Raw genomic sequence first — 12,190 nt, 5'->3', positions numbered from 1 at the left:
ATTTTTTATAAAAGCGTATTTTTTTGTTTTTTTTAAACCATTATTTATTATTCAGCAATTTTGATGTACCTATGAAGTATTAGGACGAATATAATAATATAATGTTAGGATTATTTTCGATTTACAGTACTTACATTTAATTATGCCTTTTGCATCTTAATCACGTACATTTAACGACGAATTTTCGTTTTCAAGTAATTACCCTTCGCAATTAGCAATGAATTAAACTTATTAAAGTTATGATAGGGCGTATTTTGAACCCACTCGGGTAGGTATCAGCATTCTGCCTATTTCTACCGTGAAGCAGTAACACGTTTCGGTTTGAAGGATGGGGCAGCCGTTGTACTGTAAAAAAACTAAAACTTCGAACTCATGTCTCAAGGTGGGTGGCAGAATTTATGTTGTAGATGTCTATGGGCTCCGGTGACCACTCAACACCAGGTGGTTATGAGCATGTCCATCTAAACAGTAAATTATACGAATACTATAATATATAATACGAAACATTCATTAATATCGATCTTCAACTAAACCTTGACCTGCAATATTTAGATAGTGAAGCACGCGTTGGGCATGACAGAAGTATGAAAGGCATAGAACGTTGAATAGATGTTGAAAAATGACTAAGCTAAAGACTTAACTAATTGTAATTATAAATTATTTCAGATTTATCAATAACATATAATTTTTTTCGTATAAAGTCAATTATGTATCCTACTTAAATAAGTGTTAACTGAAACATATCATTAAACATAAATAATAATTCATCGGAAGTGTAATGTGAATTCAATCAAATGACAAAAGAAAAGGACGGAGGCAATGATAAGGCAAGTGAAAAAGAAAGAGACGGAAAGAAGGGGAAAATGTCGTATACACATAAACGAGTGGGGTTAAATCGTTCGACGAAGTTCGCGCGCCGTTCGGGTAAATTCGGCTACGGTTCACCAATGACGAATCGAAGATTGAAGAAACTGTGTTCGTTATTCAAATACAGATCGATGATTCGTCCGTGTGCGAAGGCAAATGGATTGTTGTCGTTTGTGGGAGTGGTGCTTTTGACTGTTTGTGTGAAGGCGAGCGAGTTCCCGGAACGAGAATGCTGCGATCCTGTGTACCCTCCGAACACGGCCACGACAGCGGCTGTACCGGTCACTCCGCCTTTAACAAAGATTACAGGTATGTAAAGAGGGTTAGTAGTTAGAGGTCACAATAAAATATGCGTATATATTGTTTGAGATAATCCCTCATCCCTTTTTACCATCGCACCTCCCGCCATCGGAGCAGAGTTCATCCATATTATCTGGAACCGTTGCGTTCATCGACAGTGCGTTTCCAGAGGTCTTTTTTACCACATACCATCCGGCTGTGGAATGAGCGCTATGACATGTCCTTCTTCAAAAGAGGCTTGTGGAGTGCGGTAGGCAGCGGCTTGGCTCTGCCCCTGGCACTGAAGTCCATGGGCGACGGTAACCACTCACCATCAGGTGGGCCGTATGCTCGTCTGCCTACAAGGGCAATAAAAAAAAAGCGTGGTTTCAAAACAAACTTAAACTAATAGTAAACAAATATCCCAATTCTAGACAGGAAAATAACTTGAATTATTTGTATATAGGCAAGAACAAAAGCATCTAATGTTTTTATCGGTTTTCACAGTCGTCCGTGATCCGAAAAACTGTAAGCCAACTGAGACATAAGAAACAAGAGATTAAATCGTAAAAGTGCTTTTAATTAATGACAAAGCGCGGCTTGCTTGTAAAGTCACAAACCACTCGACCGGCGTGGAATATTGAACTATCTCGACTAATGGAAAAAAGTAAAATTGTTTATTTATTATTTACAACGGACAACCTTTTCGTTCTCTTCAACGTTTTCTTTCTGATTGGAACAGTTGATTAATGGCCCATGAATATGTTCCGCTTATATTACAAGTAATGATGTTTGTAAGATGTAGACGAGATGGAATATGACTATCGTGTATTAGCACAGAGCGCTAGTCCTAATATTATTAAATTTCGATCGTTTGATCGACTGTTTGATTACAGCGGTAGGACAGAAAATTTTATTTATCTTAATAGCTTACTATCAGGCAGAGAGTATGCTCGTCTGCCAAGAATGGTGATAAAAGCATGAGAAACATTTCTTAGTTTTGGCTATATAACAATAATAGTATTTCGGTATTTTACCGCAATCACTAACATATCAAGATTCATAATTAAATTTGGTATTGTGATTGAAATAAAAATAAAAATATTAGTTACAATTAATTCTTGAACTATTAATTCCAATACAGAAAAAAAAACGAATAAAATGTAATAATTTTTATCTATTAATATTTGAAAATTTAAATTTTAGTGTTTGATGTTTATAATGATAAATCGCAAATCATAGAACCAAGTACAGATGACGTAAAATAAATACCTAAATAAGAAACAGTAAAAGTTCCTTGCAATGGATATACCACTGGAGATATAGCCTAAAGAAAATTAACACCAAACAAGCAATCGATCGTAAAGCTTCTTATGATTACACTAGTTTTTATGTAGATTGAAATAAGATTCAATATTATATGAAGAACTATGAAATAGCAGTACTGATAGGTTGATTGATATTTCCTGCTGTCGTTGCTGTCAAATAATCACCCGACAAGATAATGCTTCAATAATATTGCTTAAGGGAACGAGATAGAAATTTCAATGTTCTTTCATGATTTTCTTACACATGCTGTTAATAATATGCCCTAAATTAAAGCATAATATTAGGTGGTCTTAAATTTCAATCCGGAACTCGTTATGGTTTTGCGATCAGACTGTGTTGCTTACTTACAAACATGACCTACCTAGTATTATACTTAACATAAGAATACAGATGATGGAGAATCAGAACCTAGCAGGACTAAAGGTACCGATTAATATTTGGAGAGACCAAACAGTTATATTCACGGTAGGTATCTTGACTATGGTGTTATTTTGTTATTTTTCGGGTCGGGTGCTAGTTCCGGGCTTACCCCGCTGGGTCGGGACCAGCCTACCGGGTTGGAACCAGCCTGCCGGGTTGAAACCGATATAATGCCGATCGGGTTGCTCTTCCACAGTATAATTGGCGCGATGGCAGCGGCACGGCGTCGAAAGAGAAGAAGAGCTCTCCTTTCCCGTTCCGCCCCCTCCTTCTGCGAAATGGTGAACTCGCAGAAGTCGAGCATGGCCTGCCAGGACTCATTGCTGCCAAGCATCATAGTCGTGACGTTCGGAAGCGACAAGTCCGATCCTATCTTTCGAGATTCCGATCCGGTGGTAGATTCAGCGAAGCGCTGTCTTTCCTAGGGCTAGTGTTAGCAAATTTGCCAGGCTGAGACTCGTGAGCTCGTCTACACCTTAAATGACCCTATTATAACCCAGCGAAGTAACTAGGATAGGTAGGAAAAAAAATACAGATGTCCATGAGAGAGAATAACCACTTGCCACCAGGAGGGTTGTAAATTGATTTGATACAGTAGATATAGAAATAAAGCCACTGATGTTAATGTCGTTATTTAAAAGTTGTGTTATTTAAGAACCTTCAAATCTATCCCACGCAATTCATTATGACGTGGGCGTTTACTGGTAATTTCAACAGTCCGTAAATACAATTGTTCCAACGTTCATCGAGCTATTTAAGTTAAGGAAAATATCATGATGTTTATAGACGAATTTGATCTTTTATTGGGAATCAAATTGAGTTTTTCATCCTTCCGGCGTAGTACATAATTTATCACCATTTTGTGACGTTTAATTTCGAAGCATTGTTTCTTGATCGGCCATAATGATAAAAGTCTTTATTAATATTATAAGTGATTCGAGAGATTACAACAGTTGAACCAGAAGTGATCTTTCGATCCCGTAAGCAATATGTTCTAGATTTTGAAATAAATATCGTTGTCAAATATGTGTGTTCATAAAACAAATATTTAAAATGTGTTTTCTGTTTTTATATTTAACGGCTACTTCAAGAAAATCTCAGTGATAATGCCTTGTCGTAATGTAGGCCTGGATAGGTACTTACTATCGTTCTGTTAGTAGTGAGAAAGCCAAACTCTTTTTTAAAAAGTCTTTATTGGACACTACAAAATATTTATAAAGAATAACTAATTATAATAAAATAATTTGGAGATAGTGAGGAAAATTGGTAAACGTCCCATTTCAATGAATATCTGACTCGAACTAAGACTGATATGTTCTTATAAAATCATTGTAAGAGGGTTTATGATGAGTAAGGTGTTTGGTAACCATTAGTCTGTACAATCTAGGGATAGAACAGTTCGTAGTAATAAAATAGTAAAATGCAAAATTGAGAGAGTAATTTTTTGACGATAATTGGGATACTACGATTTCGTGTCTATAGTCCCTGATAACTGACCGAGATAGACCTTAAGGTCCTTTACGCACCAACAAAATAAATATAGCAATATTTTAAAGACCAATTAGACCACACAAGACGAATTATCCTTCCACGTGCGACAAATTCAGTGAGTGTATATAAATTATACGTAATTTAATCCAATAAATCAGAACTCAACATATCCAGCTGGGAACGCTATAACTAATTGCAGGATTATGATTACTCAGCCTGTTGAACGCGACGTTTGAGACATTTGCATAATTTTGCAAAACTCAAATACTCTGTTTAAATTTCAAAATATGTTTCGTAACGTATTTACTGGTGGTAGGACCTCTTGTGAGTCTGCGCGGGTGGGTACCACCAACCTGCCTATTTATGCCGTGAAGCAGTAATGCGTTTCGGTTTGAAGGGTGGGGCAGCCGTTGTAACTATACTGAGATCTTAGAATATATCTCAAGGTGGGTGACGCATTTACGTTGTAGATGCCTATGGGCTCCAGTAACCACTTAACACCAGGTGGGCTGTGAGCTCGTCCACCCATCTAAGCAATAAAAAAGCCTGTTCTTACTACGCAATAATGTCGATCGAGCGATTTCATCCGCTTGGTGGAAGATCTTTCTTCTGTCTATTTCTGTTATTACGATACCACTAAATCTTTAATTTCATCTCTATGCTTCTGGACACCAAATAACAGTAGGTAAGACAATCCAGTTTAAGAGAACTAAAAAAAGCTTTATTTTAGAAATTCATTAAGAAATTTATATCTATTTCTACTATGACCAGGGTAACTGAAAGCAATTGATAATTCTAATATGCGTTTATCAGACGTGAATTACATTATGTAATTGTTTTCGATCAAGTTTAGCGATGGTGCGTTGTGGTAAAAAAGCAAGAGGTTTTATAGACATTTTTATGTTTTGACGGCGGTTGCGACGCGGTGAATACCAGTATTCTCCTTCTCTTTTCCCACTTAAATGTGGTCGGCCCAACATGTGCTCTCTTTCCATCATCCTCTATCATATACCATTTCTTCGCTCACGCCCTTCTTATACATATCGTCTTTCACGCAATCCATCCGTTTCTTCTTGGGTCTACCTCTTCCTCTATATCCTTCCACATTCATAGTTAACAGATTCTTACCAATCTCATTTTCATTTCGTCTCATCACATGTCCATACCACCCCAAACGCGCACTTCTCAGCTTCTCTGTCACAGGTGCCACTTTCAGACTTCCTCTAACATATTCATTTCGTATTCTATCCATTCTCGTTACTCCAAACATCCATCGCAATATTCGCATCTCTGCTGCATGCAAACGCGGGGAATACCGCCAGCAATTAATTTCGTCTCAAGATCTAGATAATAGTTTTTCTTGTTAAATGTTACAAATTTTCTGAACAGAAATACAATCAACATAAATTGTACCCTGTGTAAAATGAGATAAAATTGGATTTGCCACAGTATTTTGAGGAAATGCAGGAATTTTTATAGGCCTGGTTGACGTTGTAAAGTATCTACACAGTATCTAATCTGCTAAATAAAAACATGTAAGCTGCTCAGCTGATTAGTAATTAAAATTTACGTCAACTTAAATGTCATTGGTTTCATAGGTACCAAGCACGTACCAAGAGTTACAGACCTGAAAAGACACAGTCATGTCTTTTTAAAATGAAGTATTTTTTTGACAAAAAATAAACAACACGAACATAAAAAGGAGATATAGCATAATTCGTTTATTGCTAGGTACAAATGCCTATATACAATACATTAAGAAGGTTTGACGAAAATTTGCTTTATCAAAAACATAGTACGTATTACTTACCACTGTGAATTGAACCTTATTTTATGATGGCGTTTGTGAACTTCAATTGTCACTTAAAATCAGCTCATTGAGCATAATGCAATATTTATACTATTTATAAATTATCTATTGGTGATAAAACCTCCTATAGACGCAGTCCACTGAGTTTCTTACTGGATCTTTTTAGTGGGTCGCGATTCCTATCCGGTTGTAGATTCTGCGACAATTTTTAATTAAAAAAAAACCTTTATTGGTACCCAAGGAAAATTATGTTTTCAAAGCGTTTAAAATGCGTAATTTTAATTTGTAGGCTTCAAAAATATCTTCAAGGTTTCTTGGCGTTTCTACTGTAAGTGATTTACTTACTTAAGCCGGTAATAAAGATTGACTATAAATAGCTGCATAAAAGCATTACGCTCGTTCGACTATAGGCTTATTTTGACGAATAAAATTATGCGGTCGTGAAACTGTGTGGTGGCAGTGCGGGCGTAATCTTACAAGTTTGTAGGAGCACTGCTTTTGGGCTGCATCTATGATTAAGCCATGATATTATTACAGGAACAGGAAAATATTCATTCTAGCCTTTGGGCGACCTAAATGAGAGACTAGCTTTTGCCCGCGTCTCCGTTCGCGTGGAATAGTTACTTTGGCATAACGCTAAATTTTACCCTCCACTTCATTTACGTAGAAAGTGAAAATATTTTGAAACATTCTTTATTGGTGGCTCCTCCACTTGTCTCGGTCTCATGATGTTATATACCCTATAGCCTTCCTCAATAAATGGGCTATCTAACACTGAAATATTTTTTCAAATCGGACCAGTAGTTCCTGAGATTGTCATGTTCAAACAAACAAACTCTTTAGCTTTATAATATTAGCATAGATGCTCACTTTGAGTGATGATGAAGTTGAAACTTTGGTTACTTTAGAATAAAGGTTCTTATAATTTCACAAAATGATCTCCAGTTTATAAGTGGGAAGATCGGTACTTTTTGGTTAATTCACACTGGCACACTAATTTTATTTTAAAATAAGAGAATATAAATGACAGTCATCAAATTGACATAACGATGTTACGAATAGAATTTTTTGAAAAAATTAAAGGTGTTGTTGTTTAATTACATTTATCCACTAGATTTCGCCAGACCATCCCACATATCATAATTTTTTGGAGTTACATTTTATTGTACGATTTTCTTTTTATCAGGGAAGTCCTTTGGCAGCCTTATTATACCATTATCACATCATATAGGGTCCAAGCTCACCGTCTACACATTAAAAAAATACAAATACACCAGAAATTTCCTTAGGGTGAGCTGCGCTGTCTGTTCACCGCGGTAACCTTCTTACCTCACCCGGGTTCTGATCTCGGGGGGATCCAACGCTTGGGCGAGAGTTTAGGGGAGTCGTTTAGTGGGTAGGGCCCTTAATCCCATCCTTGAGCCCGCGGTTCGCTCTTGCGAACCAGTTCCACATACCCCGCGCGCCCCCTAGGCGCGGGGACCTCGTAGGAGGTTCGGCCCCCGGTCCGGAAAAAAGAAAGAAAAATGCGTTAGAATTTGATATTGGCGTGTTTCTTCTATGAATAATCGCTAACATTGACGGCGCGTACTAATGGCTATCGTCCGTCCCATCGGTTCGTGTTTATGAATACAAATGAAGCCGGCAATTTAGGGTTGGTTAGGCGCGTATTGCAGCATGAGGGTACATTATGGGTACCATTTTTTACACGCGAAATCTTGGAATTATTTTAGTCTGACCCTCTTTTTGAGCATATGACGGAACGGTGTCAAGCAGAATTAGTGCCAAACGAAATGACTCGTTTGGATTTCGATTTCCTGATTTACAATGGTCTTCCAATTTTGCTTCCATTGAACTCTATATATCAAGGTGAAATAAATACACATTTATATATAGATACATATTCCGAAGAACAACTTCTGAACCGTCCACCTACTGAGGTCTACAGAGGATTATCACTGTAGGTTGATTTCAGTATAATTTTTTGTAGCCTATGACAGTCCCTCCTTCCTTGCTACTCTTTTGGCCACTGTACGAAGAATTGTGGCCACCATGTTCTTAGATTCGATATTTAAATGAAGCCACTCCTCTCTTTAGGCTGCGTGTATGGTGCTTCCGTGTGGGGGACAATCCATTGCAGCATTTACTCGGTCAGTCCATTACTAAGGACCAACCATGTTCTGAAATTCTTGCCCTATTCTTCATCTTACCCTATACTACAAGGCGCTCGAATGCCTTCTCAGCTGCAAGAATTTTATTTTTATTACCTGTTTATTACCGGTTGTTTGCTCAAAAAACCGGTTTTTTTAGGTTTTTTCCATAAAGGCTAAATAGTCACTAAATTTACGTGCAAAAAATTTATCTATAAAATAGGAGATAATAATATATTAAAAATAAATATTTTGTAATTACATTGATGTTAGTTACTAACTAACTACTGTCTTTAAGTTTATATACGTATTTTATTAATCTTATGATACGACAGTAACTGTCATTTACGAGGGATGCTATAATATTGACAACTCTGACAAGAAAAAAATTGTGCTTGTTTGTGTCGATAATACTTATTTATACATTAATGTTTATTATGTAAAAGTATTTGAGTGCCCAGCATGAGAAATCTTAATTGATATCACAATGTTCATGTCAAGGCACGACTCTTTGAGCCAAAAAGAGACAGGATATAAGTATCTATCCAAACTTTCAACACATTTTAATACTGACCGTGTCTGTACTAAGAAAAGAACAACATTAATTGAAGCATTTACATTCAATAATGGTATTTGTCCCTTCCAAAGACTATTAGCTTTTGATAACATCGTCTTCTGATCTGAAAACGTCATTGATCCCTTGTAGTTGAACACAAATCCACTGTAAACCGACCAGCTCGAGGATTGACTGTTATTGGATCCGTTGTAATGAGCTTGTCGGATTTTCGTGTTCTCATTTCCGATGTTGTCATGCCCTTCACAGAATTTTAATCAGCTCAATTCTTTAGGGTCAAGAAATAATGGAATATTTTCTTAAGACTACGTACACAAATGTCATTGAGGCGTTTCTTGAGGCCTTGACTGTATTATGTACAATGCTAATTACCGTTAAGTATAAAAAAAATCTACTCGTAAAAGGGCATATTGTGGGCTCATATACATATATATCACTCTCCCATTTCTGCCGCAAAACAGTAATCAGTTTTTATTTGAGGTGTGAGTTAGACGTAAAATAATTGATAATTCAACCTTATCTCCGAAGGTCTGTAGCAAAATTTACTCTGTGATGTCTTCGATAAACAAACAATCCATCCAATAGGACCCAGTAGATATTTTATGGCAAATAAAATTTAATTTTCGATCATAATATTTTGAAAAAGCATGATCTTTGGTGTGCCGAGACTGCGATTACCATTTACTGGCCAATCAATTCACAGAGCCGTGTATGACATCGGCAGAGCTTCAGTAATCTTATGAATTCAATCTACTAAATCCAGTAATGGGATTGGAAACTTGGAGCTTACATATCTAGCGTTCGGAAACGATTTTCCTATTTCGACAGCAAAGGCAGGGAGATCTGTTGTAGCCTTGATTGAAACCACAGGGATTCGCTGATCCATAGCAGCGGTGAAGTAGGCCTTGACTAATTAAAATGGTCTATGTTGCTTCACGGTAGGAAAGCACATGGAGCCTGTACGGTTAGGTATCATTCCTTAGTCAAGCGTATCGGCTTAAAGTGTCTATGCCTGTATACTATATATATATATATAGTAGGTATACTATCACGATTTTGCACTTATGCCTCAAGATGGTTGACGGTTCTGATAACCACTTAACACCACGTAATGTGAGGTCGCAAATGCCTTTTCTGTTCAATGCTGCGAATTAAACAGAAAAGGCATTGAAATAACCACGAATTCTGATCATAACATTATTGTATTGGCCACGACGGGCAGACGAACAAATAGTCCATATGAAATTAAGCACCTATAAACCGTACCGCGCCGTTGATTCCCACAAAAAATATTTAAATCTTAATCGTGTTCAAATTACGTCCATTTCTTTAGCATGGTTTGAAGTCCTGTGTGAACAGCGAATAAGCTCCTGTCTTTTGGTTAAGTTACTTTGTATTATAATTGGGCAAATCCGTGTTGTAAAATAAGAGGATTGTCAGATGAGGAATATGATAAGACCGTTGAAATAACTTGTTCAGTAGCTTCCTTCGCTGGGTGCGGATTTCACTGGCGGCCGCAATTCTTCATCACTTGAAATTTTGCGAGATAGAGATGATTACATAGGGTTATTGGATTGCCGGCAGACGAATATACGGCCCATCTGCTAGTGAGTGGTTACCGTCGCTCATGACGTCAGCAATACCAGGGACAGAGCCAAGCCGCTGCCTACCGTGAAATGTAAATTGTTTTTGTACACTCGGGACGACTAATTCTGCGATCAATATATGTATTTTCTATTTAAAGCGATTTTTTAATTGTACCGCTTTCGCGGTAATTTTTTCGGCCACAGATTATACACGTGGTGTCTTCATTTAGGATTTAAAGGTATGAAAACTTTTTTAATAGTTGATTTAGTAGTCTACTTTAAAAATAACAAGAATAGTATTATTATACCTTCGCGTATGCCTTAAACAAACATTTATATTCTGGTCGATACTGATTCTAGTTTGTTGTCTGTCTAGATATAATAAAGTATGCAGATTTACATTTAAATAATTCGTCTGAAATATGTTTCATCTCCTTCTCTTCCTTCTTTATTTATTTATTTCTTAGATGGGTGGACGAGCTCGCAGCCCACTTGGTGTTAAGTAGTTACTGGAGCCCATAGACATCTACAACGTAAATGCAGCACCCGGCTTGAGATAAAAGTTCTAAGATCTCAGTATAGTTACAACGGCTGCCCCACTCTTCAAACCGAAACGCATTAGTGCTTCACGACAGAAATAGACAGGGTCCTGGTACCTAACCGCGCGGACTCACAAGAGGTCCAGTGAATCTAATTGTTCGTTTATTGCTGACCATCGTGGTGCCCGCCTGAGATCTATAGCCACTTATGTCGGTCCTGGGTACTGTGGAGTGCGTCGCTCAGTCTCATATCCATGTGCTCGGACACTTGATTACTCCATATTTTCGGGCTCCGACCTCTAGATCGTTTTCCATCCACTCTACCCGTCATCATTATCCTGCCCTTCTCCCAGTCACCTGGGGTCGGCGCAACATGTTTTCTCCTTCCATACTCTTCTATCGTATACCATTTCTTCGCTCACTCCCTTCTTACCCATATCGTCTTTCATGCAATCCATCCATTTCTTCTTAGGTCTACCTCTTCTTCTATATCCTTCCACATTCATAGTTAACACTCTCTTACCAACCTCATTTTCATTTCGTCTCATCACATGTCCATACCATCCCAAGCGCGCACTTCTCAGCTTCTCTGTCACAGGTGCCACTTTCAGACTTCCTCTAACATATTCATTCCGTATTCTATCCATTCTCGTTACTTCACACATTCATCGCAATATTCGCATCTCTGCTGCATGTAATCGCCTTTCATCCACCGCTTTAGTTGTCCATCTGCTTTACCGGTATGAGTCTCAAATGTTATCAAAGGGTATTGTTTGCTATATGAACAAAATACTGGAACACTCTATGCAGGCATATGGTGGGTAGTCTTTAGTCAACTTTGAGTTCGTTGAGGATGGTCGCGTTTGTACGGAAAGGCGTCCAGGGAATGCGCAACGTGCGCCGAAAGCACCACATGTCAAATGCATCTTTGCCTGTCAGCCTCTTTTAAGGTACAGCTCTCGACGCCATACAGAAAGATCTAGAAAACGTTGCTTTAAAGCTCAGAAACAAATAATTCTAGTCGTGAGTTTGAAATTTGTCTTCGAAGTCAGTGATCGTATTGAATTAATCTAGAGCAGCGGTCGGGGAACTTTTTTAATTATTACCCCAAAATATTTTTGTGTAAGTTGATATTACCACATGGC

General features: G+C 37.7%; 1 protein-coding gene across 2 annotated transcripts in view; it reads left to right on the top strand.

Annotated features, from left to right (window-relative positions):
- Window positions 1-672: 672 nt before the first annotated feature.
- The window catches only part of LOC101736650 (uncharacterized), a 260,266-nt gene continuing 248,748 nt past the window's right edge, over window positions 673-12,190 (top strand). For both annotated transcript variants that reach the window (XM_038020819.2, XM_038020818.2), the window contains exon 1: window positions 673-1,176. In XM_038020819.2, coding sequence (XP_037876747.1) covers window positions 795-1,176 — 382 coding nt within the window. In that variant the 5' untranslated portion in view covers window positions 673-794. The remainder of the gene's footprint in view (window positions 1,177-12,190) is intronic.

This window comes from Bombyx mori, chromosome 27 (assembly GCF_030269925.1).
Source record: "Bombyx mori chromosome 27, ASM3026992v2".
In the NCBI taxonomy this organism is placed as follows: domain Eukaryota; kingdom Metazoa; phylum Arthropoda; class Insecta; order Lepidoptera; family Bombycidae; genus Bombyx; species Bombyx mori.
This window is presented reverse-complemented; position numbering and strand designations above follow the sequence as displayed.